This window comes from Pleurodeles waltl, chromosome 4_1, assembly GCF_031143425.1.
Source record: "Pleurodeles waltl isolate 20211129_DDA chromosome 4_1, aPleWal1.hap1.20221129, whole genome shotgun sequence".
Lineage (NCBI taxonomy): Eukaryota > Metazoa > Chordata > Amphibia > Caudata > Salamandridae > Pleurodeles > Pleurodeles waltl.
The window spans coordinates 480,994,932-481,018,799 of record NC_090442.1 but is presented as its reverse complement, the minus strand read 5'-3'; the positions used below and the strand labels follow the sequence as shown (position 1 = coordinate 481,018,799).

General features: G+C 42.0%; 1 protein-coding gene across 1 annotated transcript in view; it reads left to right on the top strand.

Moving 5' to 3' along the window:
* The window catches only part of PTPRQ (protein tyrosine phosphatase receptor type Q), a 1,423,303-nt gene that overhangs the window by 1,190,810 nt on the left and 208,625 nt on the right, over positions 1 to 23,868 (top strand). Inside the window, exon 51 of the mRNA XM_069227528.1 lies at positions 1,949 to 2,048. Within this exon, the coding sequence (XP_069083629.1) occupies positions 1,949 to 2,048 (100 nt within the window). The remainder of the gene's footprint in view (positions 1 to 1,948; positions 2,049 to 23,868) is intronic.

Below are 23,868 nucleotides of genomic sequence, written 5' to 3'. Positions count from 1 at the left end.
GTTTAAAATTCGGTGTTCCGTCATATAACTGGCTCAGGACAATGTAAGTAGAGAGGTGACATCCTGGAATTGGGGTGCTGGAGGAAAATGCTCTTTCATGTATATATAGGTTTCTCTCAAGGGCACCAGAATTGGTGGTAGAAGGGAAGCCCCCAGCCACATCACAGGACCAAGATGACAGGTGGGTGGATTGCTCGGCCCCAGCAATGAGAGTGGAGAAGACAAGCTCCAATAGCATTTATAGTTGGGTGTGGGGTTCTGTGTGAAATTGAAGACTCATAAAAAAACAGGTCTGGAGCAGTTTGCTGCACCTTGACCTGACTGGTAGACAGAGAGTAGGTATTGTGAGAAAGAGGCTTCCAGGAGTTATGACATCTGTCAAAGGACCTTCCGGCCGTCTGGTAGCCCCAGTCGCTGGATGAGAGGGATGAAGAGCAGAATGCAGCAGAGATGGCTTGCATGACACATACAATAAAACAAGCAAGACTTTCTTTCTCCATGAAGGGATGGCAGTTTTGCTGATGAAAAGGCTCAAAGTATGGCATTGAGAGATTTGGCCAAAGCTCAGAAAAAATCATGATGGGAGTAATTTGAGAAATCCACATTTGCTGTTAATGCATGTTTGAGGAAGATGGAGGCCAGATAGTGAAATCATTGGATGCCAAGGTGTGTTTCCTGAAAATAGGCCTGGTGGGGGTAGAGGAGCAAGAGAGGGGGCATAAGAAGTTTGGAGAGCAGTGGACAGTAAATTTGAGACATCAGAAAATGGTCAGAGATTTATGCACTTTCCCCTGTGGACCCTCGAACACCTATAGTAGAGGCAATCCGTGAGCTTGTTCTTCGGTGAGCACCTACACACCACTACTCCCAGGGGGTGGTGGCTGAGATACGACAAGAAATGTGACAGGTTCCCATCTGCATCGTCAAAAACAGCAGTGATGTCTGAGGGTGGTTTCATCAAGTTGTTTGCTTTAACATCTGAACCTCAGGGGGCTATCTCGCATATGACTGCTGCTTTGAAGGGATTGCTTCTGGTAGATGGAAAAAGAGTGCTTCGAATTGCAGATTTGGAAAAGACATCAGTAATGGGACAGCAGCTCCAAGCAATCCACAAGAAGCTTCTGAATCTAGGCATTGCAGTGGCAGTGCAGAATCCAGCCAATCTTAAAGTGTGGCATCCTAATAAAGGCTATGTGATCTCGTGAGGAGGTGGACCAATACTTTTCGAGTGGACATGAGAGTACTACCTGATTCTTGTTTCGTACTACTGACCTTCTTGCCATCTGGAAGATGAGACTTTGTTAGCAACTTTTTTTGTTCCCTAGCAGGCAGGGTTTTATGTGACATGGGTTTAGGGAATGTGCTAGTGACATTAATTTTAACCTTATAGATGTTGGTGTGTTTTTTCTCCTCTTCTCGCAGCTTTACCCCGCACTGCTGTTCTTTCTTCTTACCAGGTCCTGAACTCCCCACCCTCTTAGCGTCTCCTCCTTTTCTCCGTTGGTGTTTCATGCTCACAATGTTTAGAGGGGGTTACATGATACGTTAAACTTTGATGCAGCGTTTACTAGAAGCGGAATGATTGGTACAATATTCTATTTACAAGGGGTTAAGGTACTTTGGTTTTATGAAGTTTAGTATTGGAGTCCTTGTTTTGATGTTTTAACATCCTTTATGTATAGTATAATTCTAATAAAACAATAAAACCTAAAACTGCAGTGCTGTAAGACGTTGACAGAAAGAACTACGCTTTGATGGTATATTTCACCCAAGGTTTTGAAGATAGGAAGTTAATAGCTAGAGGCAAGAAAAAATGCTTTAAATGACAAGTGTTAAAGGGATAGATACTGTTGCACAAATATATTGTTTACCTTGGCCCTCGGAAATTTAGATAATTATTACTATGTACAATACTCCATAAAGCTCTGTATTCTGTTTCCATTTGTAGCAGACGGACTGTCAGAAAGAGCGGTGGAGATAATCCTGTCCGTTACTCTCTGTGTACTTTCCATAATTCTCCTTGTGGCTGCCATCTACGCTTTTGCAAGGTATGGTGGGTGAACGTGTTTTATGTGTAGTTATAAAAGCACAATTATTCTCATAATTAGTTGCACTCATCAAAACGCAATTGTTTTTTGTGTACACTCGCTTTCGTCCCGCTTTTTTGCATTGCATATTACACTTTCTGCTTTGGTGCCTACATGTTCTTTACCTCCATTCAATAGGAAAAAAGTTAACCTTTGCGAAACAAAATCTCTCCAGACGCGCCATACGTTTTTCTGTGAAGAAATTGTCCTATCCGGTGCTGCCAGTTCTGCACAAGATGTTCACATTTCATGCTTACATGTGTTTCTACTTAAAACACATATAACTTGCATTATTTTGTGCGCATTTTATGTGCAGGATGGATTGAAAAGTCATTTACTACTGTGTATGCCAGCTGCCTAAATATACTTGAATGGAGACTTAAGCCACCAAAGCGTTTAGTCCTCACTCGTTTCCGTTTTTAATGAAGAGAAAGTGTGAAAGAGGCTATGATGAACTAGTAGCTCACATTTTTTCAGAATCCATTACAAAAAAGCAGGATTTTATAAACGGAGTAATTCTACCATATGTGTAACAAGTTATAAAGCGGTCCAAATCTGATAAATGGAAATAGTATACTTTAAATTCAATTGTTCACTTGCACATTTACGTTACTCATATTTTCAATTGTAGACACAGGGAGATCAAGTATTTTTTCCTGTTGCTGGTCAAGTGGCACAGCTTGATTTAGAACTCAGGACTGTAGGTGTTAGCATCAGAAACCTAGCAATTATACCACAAATCATATATATAACAAGCATTGGCAAAGCCAATATGTTACACCTTTGAAAGAGCTGTTGGCTTTGCCAATGTGTTTTAGCCATGTTGTACACCAGCGTACCAGCTGCTGTTCAGCATAGCTAGAAGTTAGTGGCCTAGTGGAGATTTGCATGGAGTGGAGAGTTCTAGAGTGGAGTGGCGTAGAATGGAGTGTCATGTAGAGACAGAGAGCATTGTGGAGTGGCGTTGAGTGTTGTGGAGTGGTGTGACTAGAATTGAGTGCTGTAGATTGATGTGTCACGGAGAGGTGCGGGTTGGAGTGGTGTAGAGTGTTGTGGAGTTTCGTGGAGGGAGTGAAGTCGATTAGAGTGAGAGGGTATAGAGTGGAAGGGAGTAAAGTGCATACAGTTGAGTGGAGCAGAGGGTCAGGGTAGAGTTGCATACAGTAGAGCAAAGTGTTGAGTAGAGTAGTGTAAACTGGGGTAGAGTTGGAGTCGCATAGAATGTTGGGGAAGGAGTAGATTGTCATAGATTGTTGTAGAGTGGAGGGGAGTAGAGTGGAGTGGTATAGAGTGTCATAGAGTGGAGTGAAGCAGAGTGTCATATAGTGGAGTGAAAAAAAGTGCAGTGGTGTAGAGTGGAGTAAAGTGGCATAGAGAGAGTTGTGTTCAGTGGAGTAGATTGTCATAGATTGTTGTAGAGTAAAGGGGCGTAGACTGGAGTGGTATAGAGTGTCAGAGTGTAGAGAAGTAGAGTGTCAGAGTGGAGTGAAATAAAGTGCAGTGGTGTAGAGTAGAGTAGAGCGGCATAGAGAGAGTTGTGTACAGTGGAGTAGATTGTCATAGAGTGGAGTGGCATACAGTGGAAAAGAGTGTCGTAAAGTGGAGTGGCATGGAGTGGAGTGGTGTTAAGAAGAGTGGAGTAGAGTGTCGTAGAGTGAAGTGTCATAGGATGGAGTGTCGTAGAGTGGAATGTCATAGAGGGTATGGTCATAGAATAGAGTGGCATAGCGTAGAGTGGAGTGTTGTACAGTGGAGCGGCATAGAGTGTCATGGCGTGGAGTGGCATACAGTGGAGCCGCATAGGATGGTGTAGTGGACTAGAGTAGAATAGTGTGTCATAGATTAGTGTGGAGTGGCATAAAGGGAGTTGTGTAGAGTGTCGTAGAATAGCATAGAGTGGACTGGTATAGAGTGGAGTAGAGGGGAGGGGCATACAGTGTCGTAGAATGGATTAGAGGGGAGTGGCATAGGGCCAGATGTACCAAAGGATTTGACCCATTCTGTGTCTATGGGAAAAAGCTTTCGTACATAAGGCCCATAGAGTGGAGTGGTTTAGAGTGTACTGTCATAGAGGAGAATGGAGAAAAGTGGAGTGGCATACAGTGGAGTAGAGTGTTGTGTTGTAGAGAGGCAGAGTGGAAGGGTGTGTTTTAGAGCAGAGTGGCATGTTTTAGAGTGGTATTACGTAGAGTGGCATAGAGTGGAGTGTTGTAAAGTGGAATTTAGTGTCGTAGAGTGGTGTGTAATGTCGTAGAGTGGAGTAAGATAATGTGGCGTGTCAGAGTGGCATGTCAGAGGAGAGTGGAATGGCTTGTAGAGTGTCTTGAAGTAGAGGGGTGTGGAGTGGCGTGCAGTGGTGTGTCATAGAAGGCAGTGGCATATTGTACAGTAGAATGAAGTGTAGTGGTGTATAACAGAGTGGAATGGCATGTCGTGGAGTGTCAGAGTGAAGGGGAATAGAGCAGAATAGAGCGTTATTGAGTGGATTGGTGTTGAGTATAGTGGCATAGTGTGGAGTATACGTGGTCTGTTAGCACACTACTATTGCAGATAGCACATTTTAAATTGAAATTACCACCAGATTTGCACAGACATACATTTTACTGATTAAAGTATACAGTGCAACAGCAATAATGTGTGAAAATGTCATCACCTAGTGTATTGATTTGTTTTGATCGTATTAAAATATTTATTAACACCACACTACAGAATTACAAAAAAGTGCCTACATTTGTGCTTTCCTAATTCTGATCTTTTCTGAAATATCTGCACAGTTCATTTGCAGATAGTTAAATGTTATTGTGTGCTAGAAAAAGACTTTCACTTCGCACCCCAGATTGCCAGATAAATCCTCTCACTTTGAAGTGAGAGAAATAAATATAAACACCAAGTTCCCTTGGAAGACAGAGTCCGACATTTGACCTCTGTCTTTAAATGCACAGCAAATGTGAGAAGATAAGAACAAGATTTAAAGGCCTATTTACAGAAAATAAGCAAGTGTGGAAGAATATGATAAATAGGCTATGCTCCACATGAGGGACAAACTTAAACTGGGCAGCCAAAATCAAAAAAAGCCAGCAAATAGAAAGCAAATGTGAGTTACAAAAACAAAAAGCTAATGGTAAGCAATGGGCCAAATTCATTATAAAGGAAGTCGTTAGCAACCCCAGCCAGATTTCAAATGCTATTCTATAAATGTAGTCTTTGAACTCCTGGATAACCTGCATATGTCGGTCATTTGGTGGAACAGTGTTCGAATTTAGTTGCTAAATGAATACCTTTACCAATGCGGTGGGCTACCCTCACATCATTATTGGTCTATATACACACATTGAGTTACAAATCTGCAAACTAGTTAGGGGTGTGCAAAATTAGCTTTTGCGTAATTATGCAATATTTTGGGAAAAGTATTGAAAATGCAAAATGTTCTGTATGTTCACATTTAATGCATCATGTCCACTTTGGATGCATTTCATCCTAAAAAATAGCTCATAAAAACCATCCATGAATAACAGCCCTTCACTCTTTGTTGTTTGCTTTGTTTCAATGCGTTTGCAATCAGAATTACTACAAATGGCACATCCATATAATTATACAGCACATAATTATGTGATGTGGTGTAATAGTGTAATTTCAGGAATTTTGCATGGCAAGAGTAAAGTAAAATTACCAAAATTATGTCAACTACTCTGGGTAGCACAAATTTCACCTTGGACTAAAATTATTGATAACATGATCCTTCATATCTTATAGGACAGTTTTATAAAGAATGTTAGTTGTAAATACCTCTTCTCTTTTAATTAGCCACTTGAGGTGACTGAATAACAGTGTATACAGAGAAAACGTTAGAGTGAGTTAGAAAAAAGGAGGAGCAAAGAAAGAATTGATATATTTTTCTTGTTCTCAAAAGGGTTAAAATTAGATACACATCTTGGGAAAATGTGATCAGCTTAGGAACATGTGAATACTTACTGAAAGAGATGCATGGTAGTGGTCTATAACATTTTCCATAGGAAAATTCCAATACCATTTTCATTTTAAAAACACTTTTCATCTTCCTACATCTATTCCTCATTTGGCCATTAAGAGAGACAAAATTAAACGGCAGAAGTTTTTTTTTTTTTTTTTTATAAAGTTTGTTGACGATTTAAAAAACACGAACAATGAGTATATACTTTTAAGACATCATAAATCTATAACCTGTTCACACTTATAAAATAAAAATAATACTATAATCATCATTTGAGCAGGACATCCACAAATACAAACGTAGTAGACCTCGAAACACTGTTACATTACAGCAATTCTTTCACCTAATAATTGTAATGCAGTAAACTAAAACCTGACTAGATTAATACATTCACAGTGAGCCAAAATTTCACAGACCATGTGGAAGGTATCCTTCACTATTGCATCTTGAGTTGTAATTAAAGGCAAGATAATAAAAGAACTACAGCCCAACAAAGTTCGGCTGTTCATAATTACATGTTGCAGTGTCTCAGAGCTACAAAGTCTATGCTACGCAGCATTCTAGCTGTGTTTGTATCCACCTACTCCCCCAGTTTAGAGAAAAAAAGGAGTACCCCAAATCTATACATACTAAAGGCGCAAATTACTTTGGGAATCAAATCCAATGAAAGGTATGGCTGGATACCTACAAATTGAAAAAAACAGCAGCTGTACCCATCTAAATAAGGGTTGTTTCGCGGGGAAGGCAAATGAGGCTACCTAGATCTCTTGTCTACCCTGCCATGTACAAGGGATTTACATTTTCTTTTAGATATGCCCTGGCTGCTGTAAATGGACCTTAATCCAAAATCTCCCAAGAAAAATCTTAGCTCAGATGGTTTACTGACTTCAGTATGATTGGTGGAATTTACTTCTTCCTTAATTAATGACAAAAGCATGTCAGGAGCAGCCTGTGATACTCCTCATGCAGATCTCAAAGACAATTCAAATCCTTTTGCTTCAAATAGAATTTGTGGAATTAATTTTGAGGGAAATGATCAACTGGCCTGTGGCCTATTACCAGTGACAAAGTCTAATTCCATAATTATGCATATAAGTTGCTTTTCTCCGTGAGATGCCCATAGAGGGACTGTTATGCATTGACTGGGTCCAGTCACTCTCTGTTCAGCACAAACCAAGTGACACCTAAGAGATGAAGCCCAATAATTCAGAGAGTTGCTTGTGTTACTGTTCAGAAATGATGTGGCCTAGCAGTTCAGGTTGAACTATTCATGTTGAAGCAAGACCAGGGGTTATTTGCTTATGGTTTAATATCTACCTTGAACTACTAGGCGAGTCTCTAAGAAAAGCTGGAGTTCTATATCATCCATATGCAGATAAATAAACAAATAAAGTGATTTATAAAGTACCTGGTTCCTCCAAACAGAGCGTCCCCACGCTAAACGGACAGTATCCAGACAATAGAATACTACCCCCTAAGGTTGTCAAAAAAAAATACACGTCTTGAGGTTCTTGCGGAAGGCTGATTCAAAGCCCTTGTGTCTCAGGTCAAGAGGCAGGGAATTCCATATGTTAGTGGCCAAAAAACTAAAGGAGCTTCCGCCCAACAAGCTTTTGTTATGCTAGGGATATCAATACACGAAGCTCTAGCAGATCTGAGATTTCAGTTCAACACATACCATTTTGCCAAATAATGTAAATACTGGGGTCCCTTCCCATTTAGAATTTTGTGACAAAAACTTAAAGCCTTGAAGGGAACTTTCTTCCTCACAGGGGGCTAAAGTAGATTAGCAGTGGCAGACCCAGTAGGCACACCTCTTGAGCTGTTAAGTAACAGAGGTGCAGCCGCATTCTGGACTCTCTGAATTTTAGCCAGTTTACCTTTTGAGACACCAAGATACAATACATTACAGTAGTCCAGCCTGGAGATGACTAGGGAATTGACTACTGATTTCTTGGTCTCCTCTAGGAGAAAGTCTACAATTTTACTCAGAATTTCAAAGTTCCAAAGCGCTTTCCCGCCAGCCAGGAGATCCGGCTATCGAAGGATACATTTGCATCAAACCAGACACTGAGGTTCTCCACTTTTGGCTTAGGCATCGGTACAGGCTCAAATACATCTGGCCTCCATGCAGAGGACCACATCAATGGTTGTTTCTATACTAACAGAACATCTGTTTTAACAACATTTAGCCTGAGGCAACTCTGAGACATCCACTCTGCAAGGTCAACCAGCCACGATCTAAGCTGAGTTACAGAAGCTCCTCCGTCCTGAGAAAGAGTGATAATAAGCTGCATGTCATCGGCGTATGATACGATGTTGAAGCCATGATGCTCGATGACATCTGCAAGGGGGCACATATACAGAATGAACAAAGTGAAGAGCCAACTCCGTTCTTCCACAGCCGTTCCAACATAGTACTATGGGAGATGGTATCAAAACTGATCTTAAATCCAACATGATCAGAGCACCAGTTTTAACCCCCTCCGCTATCTGTCTCAGGGATTCAGATGCTAGTAGCAGTGCCAACTCTTTGCTGAACTGCGGGTGGAAGCCCAATTGGGTCTCATGTAATAACTCTCTTGCCAATAAAGTCGATCAGCTGGCCGTTGACTTGTTTCTTGCCCGCTGTAGCAAAAAAGTGGAGCAGAGAAATCATCTTTAGATTTTTCTCTATTTTTTCTGGATATGCAGAGATACCTGAAGAGCTCACCCCCGAAATTATTAACATCCTCTCCATGACCCTCAACAGGATTTGAATATAGATATTTAACCATCATGTAAGACTCAGTCTCACGGAAACTGAATTCTTATCAATCTAATTAAAAAAACTAACCTTCCTATCCAAGAGGGGCTTTAAGTCTTTTTTCACCCTGATCTGCAATTCAGTCATTATGGAGAACTCCAAATCACTCAGCTTTACCCTTGGCAATTGTCTGGACCTCCATGGCAAGCCTTGGCATAGCAAAAAATGCAGGCCACCAGCTAAGGCTGCTCTGGTGCATCAAGCAGTTCATTCCTGAGCAGAACGTGAAATTGATAGTCCAGGCATTTTTTTCTTTCAAGGATGGATTATGGAAGCTCACTCCTCTCTTGTCTCCCTAAAGCACATCTCACACCCCTGAGAGCAGTACTGCACATAACTGCCCACTTTTTATCAGGCCACAAAAAATTCAACCAAATGTCTCATACTCTCCAGACTCTGCAATAGCTCCCTATTGAGACAGGTTTCCAATTTAGATGGCATGCATCAACCCATAAAGTCCTCCACAACTCCTTATTTTCCTAACTGTCTTGAAAATTAAAAATCTTGGGGACCCAACAAGACTCAGGAAACATTGAATTTCTCCTGCTTGAACCTCCGACATTCAAGCAAGAACACTATATGACACAATCATTCTCTGGTAGTGCAACAAGACTTTGAACTTCTTCCGAGCAGCTCTTAGTGCAAACCAATTGTTCAAAAGGGATCTCAAAATTCTCTTATTTGAGAGATACTTTGGTTAAAATAAGGTTTGTCACATCACCTTTGCTGACCCAAACTGTCTAGTCCTTCCTGATGATTCTCTGTTTGCTGGTTGCATTACTGTCCTTTTATGATGATTGTTTTGTTAAGAACTTCTTTTCTGGTACTATTCATGTGCGGAGATGAGTTGCCAAGTCCTCTTGGTTCTGACAGTTGCCAATTGGTTGTTTAAATATGTTTGTTATCTATAAAACAAGTCCTACTCTCTTGTAAAGCACTCTAATGCCCTTGGGCCAAGTCTGCGCTATGAAAAACTGCTAAAATAAATCCTTTGCCGGCAGTCACTCAGTGAGCAATAAACGTTGAACTGGAATGCAGGCAAAAATAAACACCATTGGTAAGTTTAAGTGAGGCTATACAAAAAAAAAAATGCAAATGAATAGACCCTCAGTCACTGCTCAATAGGACTAAAGCTGCAACCTCGCGTGAACCCCAACATGGGTGAAACTAATCTGGGTTTTCCGATGCTACATTTATAAACAAAATCTGTGAAGCAAACCAGTGAGTTTTTCGGGGAGGCAGTAGCTGACAGTGCTGAATACCGGGACTGCTAAATACCAAGGCAGTTAGGGGGTCATTCTGACTCTTGTGTTCTTTGACCACCAGGGCCGCGCTGGCATTACTGATCGCCATTGACAGGGTGGTCCAACCACCCCATTCTGACTATGGCGGGACCGCCACGGTCCAACTGCCGACACCGCAAGGCTGCTGCCAGCCTGCAGTCTCGGTGGTTGTAATCCGCCAGGACAGCTCTGCAAGCAGCGTTGCCCTCTGGATTACGAGTCCCCATCCAACAGCCTTTCCATGGCGGTGAACACTGCTATGGAAAGGCTGTCGGATGGGGCTGTTGGGGGGCCCTGGGGACCCCTGCACTGCCCATGCTATTGGCACATACAAATAAATTGTGTAAAAGAGTTCTTGATTTCTTTTTCAATTTATTCTAATATTTTTTACTAAATCCTTTCTGACTCAGAAAAATACACATCAAGAACAGACCCCTCTCAATATATAATGTCCCATGGAAATATACAATTCTTAAGAAAAGAATGAGAATCACGGTGCTCCTGCAGTGGTGCATCAGTGTTATTTACAAATATGTACATGCAGAAATGTGGCTGTCAAATAATTAATTGTTCAACTAATGCAGCAGTTATTGTTTGCATATCATCAATCAACAGTTATGTATTTATTTACATTTGGATTATCCATCATTGATATATAAGTCATGTCATATTAATGTGCCATATACAATTGCCGAAACCTACCAGAAGGTTACAAGTGCATAACATGCCAACGCAGGAGAATAATTACAATGTAATATCCCTCTGTGGTGGAAGAAATCCTCTCTATGTAAATCAGCAGATGAGGGAAAATAATGATTATCATGCAGAGAGAATGGACAAAGAATAGCTAGCAGGTGAGAGGTGGTCAACAAGAGACATAGGCCAGGTGTCCACCATCTTAAAAAAGTGTATGAAAATTATTAAAGTTGTCTAATAAAAAAGAATCATTGTAACAATATAACCAATAGAATTGAGAACTATTTTCCCAAGACATTGTTGAATGCTTAAATGGCAAGTGTTAACAACACTGACTGAGCACTGAAGAGATATCCTGAACCAGGTTGAAAGTCCCCCCATGGGACGCCCAGAAGTTGTTGGAGAAGCAGTCAAGGAATAAAAGGCAAGCCCCCTCTCATGCAACATACAATAAGGCTCATATTTCTTGAAACATAATGCCAAGGACTCTTACATAGGACAACCAATTTATCAAGCTTAGCATAGAGGCTAATCCAGCTAGGTTTCAACTAACAAGATACACCAGGCCAGCAGACCTGACAAAAGAATCAGAACAAGGTAGAATACCATATGTGAGGACATTATCAGTTCTCAGGATGATGCAGTAACCCATACTCAAAAGCAGAACAGACGTGATTGCATATGCTAGTAAGTCATTCATTATAGTCTAAGCCAGTTGTTCTCAAACTTTTCACTTCTGTGGACCCCCACTTTATCATTACTGGAACCTGGGGACCCCCAATGAATCATTATTGGAATCCGGGACCCCCCTAGTGAGGTATTACTGAAAGCTGGGGACCTAACCTGTTAATATTATTTAATTTTCTAAGCAGTCTTGGACCTCCTGAGAAGACCCTCAGGGGTCTCCGGACCACAGCTTGGGAACCACTGATCCAAGCAATCAAGAGCCACAAAGCAGTTGTAAGTAGCTACAATGGAAATGAATGTGGAAGCAATAGGCTGAGAAACATTGTTACATATAGTCCCAGACTCAGGCACATTAGGTATAGAGAAGGGCCAGTGAAAAAAGGACAGTGAAAACACCTAACTAAGCCCTTAATAGTATCAAAAAAGCTACATTTAAGGAGAATGTCTTTTACATATTTAAAGTTAACAGCCACACAATTTTCTTGCTAGCTTTTAGGTGATAAGTCAACCCAGGAAATTTGCAGCACTAGAGAGCAAATTTTAAGTTAGTTTGAGTGGACAACTAGTGTATTACTGTAGGAAATTAGGCTACTGGTTGATGAGGGTGAAAGCCTATTCAAGCAGAAACCACAATCTCTGTCAGGGTGAAATACAAGCAAATCCCAAGCAGTGTGTAAAACATTCATGCAACACTTCAAACAGTAATAAAGTGAAAACACAAAACAAGAAAAATCCCACAACAGCTTAGATAGAGTACAATGTAATTCTTTGAGACTAAAATGACAAAAATCCAAACCGTAGAACAAGAGATATGCAACTTCAAAGTTTTAAAATAATAATAAAAGTACCTTCTATGGTTATCTGGTCGTGGTGGACCGGGCCAAAGTCACAAGTTCAGGCTGACCACAATAGAGCAGGTGCCTGCTCTAGGGGCCAAGTTAGGCCTGCTGAACAAAAATACCTTAAATCCTATGCTCCTTGTCTCACTGTCTGGGATCAATCTACAAAAACCAACTGCCAGCCACACCTATTCATTTGATCCAGGAAATAGGCTGGAGACACCAAATGGTTAGGACAAGAAAATGTCAATTTTCTAAACGTGTCATTTTCAGAATTGTGACTTAAAATCTGACTTTACCATTAAAGAGGGTTTTAAATTAAAATTCTTTAGACAGCAAACTCAAAATTTATACCTGCTCTCAGTTTACTTATTAAATGTAATAAGTTAACCCAATGTTATCCTATTAGAGAGGCAGGCCTTGCAGTAGTGATTTTTTTTTTCTAAACGTGGCATTTTCAGAATTGTGACTTAAAATCTGACTTTACCATTAAAGAGGGTTTTAAATTAAAATTCTTTAGACAGCAAACTCAAAATGTATACCTGCTCTCAGTTTACTTATTAAATGTAATAAGTTAACCCAATGTTATCCTACTAGAGAGACAGGCCTTTCAGTAGTGAATAACAAATGTAAGAGTTTTTCAGTAACAGGACATGTACAATTTAAATTACATATCCAAAGTTCAAATATACTGAACCCTGCCCTAAGGCGGTTTAGGGCCTACCCTAAGGGTAAGGTACATGTATTAAAAAGGAAGGTTTAGGCCTGGCAGAAGATTTATTTCGCCAAGCTGAAATGGCAGTTTATAACTGCAGACACAATAGGCCTGAGACATGTGTTGAAGGAGTACTTAGGTGGGTGTTATACAATTCCACAATGTTTAAAGGAAAGAGTATGAGCACTTTAGCACTGCTTAGCAGTGGTAAAGTGTGCAGAGTCCGAAAAGCCAACAAAATGGGTTCAGAAAACAGGAGGGTAAAGGTAAAACATGTGGGGGTAACCCTGCAGAGAGTGCCAAGTCCAACATAACCCTCCTCCATCCAAAGGCCAAAGTAGACTGATCAATACCTTGATGATGATAGAACGTGTATGAAGACCTTGTTAAGCAGGGGCACTTGTCAGTTCTGTCCCTCTCTGAATTAGGTTGGATCCCTATGTGTACACTTTCCTGCGACACTAGATTGCCCCAGGGGGAACCCTTCTCCTCACTTATGGACCTCACCGGTGAAGCAGCTACCTTTGCCTGCTCACAGATGTATACTAGTAGGCAGACAGTCCACCATAGCCATCAAAGTAATGTGGCCCATTCCACCCAAGGTGATGTAGCCAATTTCACCCCTTGGATCAGATTTCTGTCCCCAACCCATGGAAAACTCCGCCCATAAGGACAGTAACCAACAAAGTCCACTAATATCTGTCAGTCTCAAGAGTCAGGCCCCAAGCCACCTAAAGCAAGGTGGAAGCTCCAAGCCACAACATTGGGTAGGCCACTCTTCCAGCCTTGGGGCTGGCAAAGAGTTCTCTGTCCTCTGAGGTTTTTTCAGATTAGGGGACACAATCTTGTGTGTTAGCACCCTACTTCCACTCTACCTTCTACCAGCTCATTTGTGATATCCTGAGACTGGCTTATCAACCCAGGGTCTCTACCCTGAGGCTGAACAGGGGACAGGGATTAGTCCTCACGTCACCCTGCCTCTTCAGCTCGGCTCCCATACCCTTGGCTTTGGAGTGATACCCTAAGAAACTGAACTGCCGGGGTACCCAGGCTAGTTGCCCCTCCCAGTTCTCCTGAAAGTGGGGCAACACATTCCCTAGAATGCAGTCAGTGGGCATCTGGGAACTAACTAGGGCCCTCCTCTGGGTCACTTCCCCACACCGCTCCAGGGATGCCAGGGCCATGGGGCAGGAAAAGTCCTGCCCCTGGACCTGAGTTACCACACACCTGACTGGTGTATTGCTTTGAAAAAATCAGCCTTTCTACTTTCTATGGCATGGCTAACCCTAGTGTCCCTCAAAGCAGTGACCGGGATCCCATTCACTTTCTCCTGATGGAAGAGATGATTCAGAACCTTGAGGATCACCAGTTCACCCTCTAAATCTTCCTCCCAGCTAAGGGATATCAGGGCGTGGTCTATGACTACTTACTCCTAATAACACATTGGCCGCCCCTGTGGAGGTCCCACCAAAGGGTAGTTTCTTAGGACAGAGTACCCCTGCTTGTATCCTATCTGGGAACACTCAAAGCAGTGTGTTGGAATTTCTATTCTGCGGGTTACTCCCAAGTACCTCTTTGTGGACTCTAGTGCTGAGCCAGAGGTCTCCCTCCTCAGCAAGCTCCCTGCGTTCAGTGAGCTTGCTATCAATCAAGTGTTGGTGCAGCTCTGTAAAACAAAGACTGAACATGTGCTCTATTGCCATCAAATTGTACAGCCACTGGTAACCTTTTATTTCACTGCCCCTCAACCAACCACCCAGAGCCTTGCGAAATCAAGCTACACAGTCCACCTAAGACTGATGTTGCAGCAGCTGTATGCCCCTAAACGTCTGCCTGTACTTTTTTGGGGGATACACCATGTGGTAGGTGATATTGCATATTTGAATCACTTTTTGCTTCCTGGCTCATTTCTCCCTTTTTAGTTAATTTGATTTTGTTTGCCAGTAGTTCTTATCTGCTGTGGAGCCTGCTTGAGGGAAAGGGGTTGCTGGACCCTAGTTTGTCACATTTAGTTTTTCCTGCATGTTTTCCCATCCAAAGCATTTCATTGTGCCTCAGAATCCTGGCCACACTCCTCCTTGATGCCGGCCCTTAAAAAGAACGATGCAGCGTGTCTGTGCCGATGGCGCACCAAAGGTGTGCCAAATGTATGCCCATCTGCGCCTGTCTGCAGCCAGACTGTGCCCTTCGCCAGGACCCCTGGCTGTTTTCCATTTTGGTATATTCAAGGGAAGCGCTTCTTGGATTGCACAATGATAGTAAACATGCCTCCTGTAATATTCATAATTTTAATATTAAACAAGGCAGTTACCAATGCTTGGCATGTAACTTTGTTTCTAACAAAGATACTTCTTCTCCGTTAAGATAAAATATACCTCAATCTCCCCCTGCCATGAAAGCTGAGCGAAAAGGTATCCTGCAGGCGATTTCATGTACCCTATTAAATGCCCGGTCCCTAAGCAAGAATAAGTATGAGTTTGCTGACTTTGTTGAATGGCATGCTCTAGATGTCATATATTATAGAGACCTGACCTTAAAAATGCCATCCCTGATGGTTTTAATTTGTAAAGAGTATACCGACAAGGAAAGAGGGGTGGTGGCATTGCAATAGTGTATCGCAGATTTATAAAGGCAGCTTTCCAGACTATCACCCAGCTTGATTGTGAAGCCTTCAATTTTAACTTGACAATTAAAAATATCAATTCCTTTCAGGGACCTTCTTATTTATCGTCCACCTGGCCATAGGGACAAATTTATTGAGAATGTGCAGGACTTCATGGAATCTTACATTGATCGCCCTAATTTAACATCTTGTAGGCAATGGGAAAGGTTTTGATCTTACTCAGATCATAAATTAATCTACCCATCAGGCAAATCATACCCTATATGGAGTATTTACTAATAGTCTGGGCCTACATCTCAAAAAATTGCTGCCTCTAGTTTGGACATATCTTAAGTCCATTTTTCTTACTTAAAGTTTCCTCTTATAATGGTCCCTCTTCCAACTCTTCCAGTAGGTTTAGAATCCACTCCTGGAAAAACCTTAATTTTGGGTACTAAATGACAGTCTTTGAAACTCTAGTCCTGCCTTCGACAATAATGTTGACACTGCAGCAGTCAGTGATGTAAATTAGATAGACTCTGCAGTATCATTGCTAGTCCCTGAAAAAAACTGTAACTAGTCACAGGAAGAGTCTCTCAACCCCTGCTATTCACAGGAACTAAAAACATTAAAACAGAAATGTAGATATCAAGAGCGCAGGTGGAGGAAAGAATATAATTCATAAGAAAAGATTAAATATAAATCACATCTTAATGAGTACAAAGTGCTAATTATTGAAGCAAAATCTAAATACTTCACTGAAAAACTAAGCTTGGCTAAAGTCTCCAATAGCGAGCTATTTCAAACAGTCAAACCTTTTGTCTAATTTTAGTACTGGCAGCAGCTCTAATCCTGATTAATCCTTCTGCAACAAATTGGCAGAGTTTTTTCAGGCCAAAGGTAAATCTTTGTTTTCAGGATTTCACCTCTAATCATAATACCTTTTGTGTTGATGAATATATATCCAAATCCATCACTGTAGACATTCAGGAAACCAATATTGGTAATGACCAAAATAGGTTTGATACATTTACTCTTCGCTCCCTGGAGAAAATAATCAATCTCATTAACTCCACAAAGTCAGGGACTGCTTTTGATCCCTACCCTCCTCCAGCTTCTAGGACACAATCTCTCTATCTTACAGGACTACTAAATAACATTTTGATTGCAGGACAAATTCCAGTTCTCTGGGAAAAAAGGCTCAATAATCCCTTTGATAAAAAAAAAAGCCCTCATTAGACCCCCACAATGTGAAAACTAAAGGCCTATATCTCGGCTCCCCTCATCAGCTCATATATTAGAAAGAGCTATGATTGAGGAAATTCTATCTCTCTTGGATTCTAATCATCTTCTTGATTCCTTGCAGCAGAGCTTCAGAACAATTCACTGTATGAAGTCAGCCTTAGTGGCAGCCATTGATGAAATAAGAATGGTGGTTGACAAGGGTGGGAAGGTGACATTGATTTTATTAGAGTTATTCACCTCTTTCAACATGGTCAACCACTCACTTCTCATTAACCTACTTGAGGCGATAGACTTTAGGAACTCAGCACTGGCCTTGCTTAGCTCGTTTTTGTGTGATAGGGGGCAGGTGGTGGCGCTTGGGGATTCCCTTCTCCCTTCTGTGTGGGGTATCTAAGGGGTCCTTACTTAGCCCCTCACTTTTTAACATCTGTGCCACAAACCTGGCTAATCTTATCTACAGCTATGGTTTTGATGTAATTTCCTACGCTGTTTACACACAAATTGTGGCGTCTAAATTATCTGAAGCTGAAGAGATGGCTAAAAATGTTTATAATTGCATGGCTCACTGTCTGAAACTAAACTCAGATACAATTGAGATATTACTCTTTGGGAATGACTCCACCTCTGGAATTCTTTGTGGTTGCTGTCCAGTCTTGGTATGCTTCCCACCCCAGTTCAAAAGGCAAAAAATCTAGGAGTCGTATTTGACACTATCAAAATCAAACCTCCTCCTATTGTTTCTTCCTGCTTAGGACTCTAAAGATTTTTCCCTTCATTCCTTTACAATTACAAAAAACGGTCATTGTGGCACTGATAATTTCAAGAATCGACTATTGTAATACCTTGTATATGGGAATCCAGAAGCATCTACTAAAAAACGTCAAGCTCTTCAAAATGCAGCTGCCATGCTGCTTTTGAAAATTCCTACATTTGCTCCCATCCCTCAATCCTTGTGGGCCTTCACTGGTTACCAGTCAGTGAAATAATTAATTTCAAAGCATTATTTCTGGTGCATAGACCTATTCTCCGGAGAGGATCAGAATTCTTTCAAAAAATCTTCCTTTGGCACTCATCTGGCCATTTGCTTTGTTCAATTTCTGTTAGACTTGTGGCTGTCCCCAGAATAAAGAAAGATGGGGCAGCAGGAGTTTTTCCTTTGGTGTCAGCAAACTTTGGAGTACTCTGTAATTGAACTTAAGATCTCAATCAAATTTGCTGCAGTTTAGGAAAAGGCTAAAAAAAGGCCTTTTCTCATAGACATATGACTAATATTACTATAATAAACTTTATTTCGATCACTAAGATCATAAAAGTAGAACACAGATAAGTGATACAAATGCAAATACTTAGAATCACGTTAAGATTAGAAATATAGCATAATAAAATCTCATTGCAGTCAAGCCTTTTTCAATGGTATTGTGACCACAAAAGAACAGTAGACACAAGCACTGAAGGTAACGTGCTGTAGAGCAACCTTGCAAAAGCATAGGTTACCCATGGTAGGGTATTACACATGTCCTATTATTAATGTGTGAGAAGGGAGTACACCTGACAATAAAAACTATAAAAGCCAAAAAGAACAAGTGCTACCTAGACTGAGTTTCTTCTAAATAAAGAGCTCAGATTGGTATATTACAAACAGTTGGTGGAGTTAACCAATGAATTCACATACACTTGGAGCAGCTAGTCAATAGGGCCATCAAATGATTAGCCCTACCAAAACTCACTGCTCTACTTGTGTCCGTGCTAAGTATTCAACTTTGTTTTTTGTTTTTCGGATTGCAAATCCATAATACCACAATAAATGAATATGCGTTACATTTTCACCATCTGTAAAAATTACAACAAAAATTAAAACCAGAGTCTAAAAACACTCAGCTAAAAATATAGACCACCAACAACAAAGTGTGTGTGCAATTCAAAATGACTAGCAGTCTTGGTCGAAAAATAATACATCCATTCTTAGAAGATATCCTATTACAATCCATGATTGTCAGAAGATGACCCAAAGAGACCAGTGCTCACCAAAGCTTTAGCCTCTGTGTTGATTCTTAGAGGCTATCCGGCTGTCAGTCCATATTATGTGCTCAGTGCAATTGTCGAGCCTGAGGACGTACATACTTTACTTTCCTCCTGGGGCTTACTGTAAATTTTCTCCCCCAATCCCTTCCAGAACGAGAATCTTATTTCTTCCAATCCATATTCCCAGGAGAAAACGGCTCTTTGAGTAGACTATGGTCTTGTCTGTACTTGTCCTAAACAGGTGCAGTGCCACTTTGTAATCCCCAAACCCTAGGGCTAGACAGACTGGCCTAAGCCACCGCCGCCTAGAGGCTCAGTGCCAGGGGCAGACAATGGTAATATGACTAACTGTTTCAGGCATTGATTTACAAAGAGAGCATAAAACGGATGTCCTATCTCCTTGCCAAGAGCTACAAAAGGCAAGCAACCATATCTAAAACGCAGATACAAACTTTTAGCCCTCGGGGGGTAACATAATCCCAAACATCTTCATATTTAGGCATGACTTTAAGCTCCAAATATAGTTCTGTAAGGCAGCCCTTGTTATCCTTGGTCTGCTGACACTCCCTGATGTACTGCCAGTAAGCTGCCTTGACTACTTGTCTGTCTTCTCTGCGGATTAGATCTTACCGGTCCCAAAATGCCTCTAACTTCAACTTTTTATACTTTTTTTATATGGCTCAGCCATGGAACTTTCCGGGCTGTGTCAAGCTTTACCAAGTGGCCTAGACATAAACTAGATGTGGCTAGGTCAGGAGTAGACCAGATCCGTATCCAGTAGTGTAGGGGTTTTAGCTGTATTTGGTCAGTCACCCTATTAATACCCATATCGTATCTCAGGGGGGTTAGCTGGGTACTAGTTGGTACACCGGCTACCTCTCTAATCAAATTGTTTTCAGCTAGCCCTAGCCTGTGTGTGTTAGCATACTCCCAGACTTCTGAACAATAAGTTGCTGCATTCAGGGCCCTAGCTCGATATGCCTCAAGGGCTGGCGCAATAGACTGGGTTTCTGTAGCTCTGAAAAAACAAAGGATAGCAATGGATCTATGTGATAATGCTAGGGAGCTTTTTGCTACTTTGGATCCCATTTTAGTTTTGGAGACATGGTAATTCCCAAAGAGTCAAACTCCGACACCCTTTCAAGAATGGAATCACCCATTCTTATGTTCCTCGTTCTGACTATGGGGTTCCCAAAAACCATTTACTTGGTCTCAAAGCAATTTATCTCCAGCCCCCTACCTCTACAGAAATACCTGAATTTCACATTGGGGACTTGGAAATTAGCAATGAATCATCAACGATCAAAAGGAAAGGAATTTTCCCTCCATTAATGTTGGGAGAATCATTTGTGCACTGCTCAAGGTATTCAGTGACATCGTTCATATAAAAAGAAAAAAGTGTAGTGGCCAACACGCATCCTTGGCGTAGCCCCAGGCAGATTGTATTTCAGAATGTCACTTCATCGGACCTGGGCATAATTCCCGATATGTAATCTGATTAGACTATCAACCAAACTGCTAGGAGCTCCCATCTTCCTTAGGACTTCCCATAGATTGTCACGTAGAATTAAATCAAAGGCAGCACGTAGATTAACAAAGGCTACATATAACCCCTGACTTTGGAGGAGAACCTGCTTCCAGTACAATGCTGCAAACCTAAATACCTGATCGATGGTACTTGTCTTTGGCCGGAATCCTGCCTGAAGGGAAGTAAAAACCTCTTCACTGTTTGCCCAATTTAGCAATTTAGCAAGTACCTGCCTTGCAAATATCTTTTGGAGATTATCCAGCAGGCTAATACAGTGGTAGTTAGCGGGGCTGCTCGCGTCACCTTTTTTGTACACTGGGATGATTTCAGCCTCTTTCCAGGTGTCCGACATTTTACCCCCACTCGCTATTGCATTTGATAAAAAGCTTATGTACCCAGCCCACACTCGCGGTTCAGACTTGTATAAGTCTTCAGGAATTCTGTCCAGGCCGGGAGCTTTTAGAGGTTTCAAGCTGTCTATAGCTGCAAGCGTGTCTTCCAGTGAGAAAAGAGATGTAGAACCATCTGTCACACCTTCCTCTCCCAAAGCCATGCATAAATTCTCAGCCACTTTGACTATATTCAGATCTACTATGGGGCTCACTATGTGTTGATGTGGAGGTCACAAAGACCCTTCCCCGTGTCATTAGAGCTCCCTGAATACAAAGCACCAAAGTGTTCCTCCCACTTATCAGGCTGATGATGTTACAACGCCTCGTAATACTCAATTTGCCAGCTCCACCAGAAATTATTTCCCAAAAGGCATGGTTGTCTGTTAGTTTTAAGGCCTTGAGTAGTTTCTGACATTTTTCTTCATCCGTCTCTCCCCTTGCTGCCCTTTGAGCCTTTTTATATCTTGCTTAAGCACGCTTAATGTCTGCTCGACTACACTGCTATACAGAAGATCCCAGGACCCGCTTGGCCATCCTACATTCCTGATTAAACCAATGTGGAAGTTTCACACCCAACCTTTGGCTGCCTCGATGTTCTCTGACAAAGATCGATTTAAGTTTGTTGAAGAATAGGCTATGGGTTTGTAAGAAATAATTGGGGTCTACAGACTGGTCATCTGGATCAGCTACATACTGTAAGAACCACTGATAAATCTCGGCATGCGTGCCCTGATTGGCCAAGACTCTAGGCCACGTTACTCGTCGTTGATCACTGGAGAGGATGGGTTCCAGCAAAGTCGAAAGTTCCCAGGCAGTAGACTTAAGATAGTTCCCTCCATTTAGCGATACAGCTAGTGGACAATAATCACTCTTGGTGGTACTCAAAACCTCCATATCCGGCCATGACCGCACATCCATCGGGATATAGTCAATAACACTCCTCTGATGCCCCCTTCTAAATGTAGGTGCTCGCACTTGCTCGGAACTAGTCCTCCCATTACAGGTGTGTAACCCGTGCGCTGCCACCCTCGCCACTAACAGTGGGTCCTTTTCAGAAAGATGGCTTGCCAAACAGCTGGGGGACTCCCCACTGCTCACATTCCTCCCTGGGTACCAGGTTAAGAGCAAGGCAAGGTTCGAATGAGGTATTAAAATCACCGACCACTATTATTCTTGATTTGCATTTATAAGTCTCCACCAACTTTCCAAGCATAACCAGAACTGGGGACTCTCTATTTGTTGGCATTGAGCGCAAATACACATTTAATATCACTAGAGTCGACCCCCTGGGGGATCTTAATCTAATGCCCATTAAATCAGAGGAGTCTGTTCTCAACAATAAGTGCCTACAAGCTATGTTATTTCTCACCAAGATCATAAGACCTCCCATTGCCCGGCCCCTATTCCTAGGTGGCAGGGCTTCCACACTATAGGTGGTAAATCCACAGGTAAATACCTTGTTGCTAGCCCAAGTTTTTTGGAACACACAGGTGTCATATTTCCCTATTAGGGAGGTCCACTCTTTGTCTACCACCTTAGGTTTCACCCCTGCCGCATTCAACAAGATTAATGATAGTTTTGACCTGCATTCAGTTGATGTTTCAGGAGGGAGACCCATGGGTGTGCCACCCACCAGTATGCTGGATGCCCCTACAGGGGGATCCTCCAGAGTTGGTTCATTTTCAACAGTGCCGGAGAAGGTAGGAGTTCTCCTGTCAGACCATGGCTCCATTGAACCTAGTCAGTCCAGCTGGTCTAACGAGGTCAGTGGATGATATTGATTGCAAGTTGGTACGCTAAAAGTAGTGTGTTGAATGTCCTTTGTTTGAGATGGCCGGTATGCATCAAAGGAATCATTCCAATACTCCTGCTACTGGTGGATAAAAGAACCCCAAGGGTAGCGCTCTAATACCCTCTTTCTCATGGCTTTTTAGGCTAATCAGATTTAACTATGATCGACCACAACCTGGTGTCTTAAAATTCACAATTATGCAGTCACCCTGTGAGGATTTAGGCGTAGGACCCACCTAAGCCACCCTTTGTGTAGTGATAATTTCCCTGCAAAGGCTCTGAGGCCAGCCCGACTGTTTCTGTAGCCAGTGTGCCATTTCCTTTAGTAGTGAGTTATGTGACTCACTTGTCCCTCTTGGCAACCGTGGGGTGTTCACTAAGATGATAATGTAAGGGGTACATTCCGGGGGAATGCTAGGTCGTATCTCGGGGATATCCGAATATGAACAGAATGGCCATGGTTCCTCTGTAGCTCTAACTTGATCAGCTGCCCCTTCTACTTTGCCCTCAAGATGTTTACTACATGGGCGTTGGAAGGTTCCCTTAATTGGTCCATTGATACTGCTTGTCCTCTCCCCCTACTTGTTACTCAGTGGATGAGCAGTCCTTCATCGTTCCCTCTCAGGCTTGCTCTCTGTTCATCAGAAATTACACATGGCTCCTAGGTCTTATCGCTACACCCCTCCCTAAGGTTAAAGAGATGGTTCCTACTGTTGTGAGTAAGCTCGTACTGTTGAATCTTTGCATCAGTCGAGTTAAGTCGCACGATCAGAGGCTGCAGTTTTAAATCAAGGATACAGCCAAGTTTATCTTCTATCTCTTCTATTATCACCCATTGGTCCTGAGCAAATCCCTGCCCCACCCCATTTTTGGGTTGAGAGGAACATTGAGCCACCAACTGTTTACTACTGCACCTTGGGTACTTGTGATTCCTAACTGGATCCGATCGTTTTCTCTTCCCACCTATTGCCATATCTTTACCTGAACTTAGCGGGGAAGCTGGGGGTACATACGCCTGCTTCGAGACCGGTACATGCTCATCCGCACCCCCCCTGGATCTCGTTTGCCTTAAGGTCTACATGGTGCATCTCACCTCCATATTCTCCCAGCTCAATTTCTTTGTCAATTATACCCACAGCCCTTACTATAAATTTGTCCATGCTTGATTTACAGGGGCCTATTTGGCCTGTAGGGCTCATAGGCCC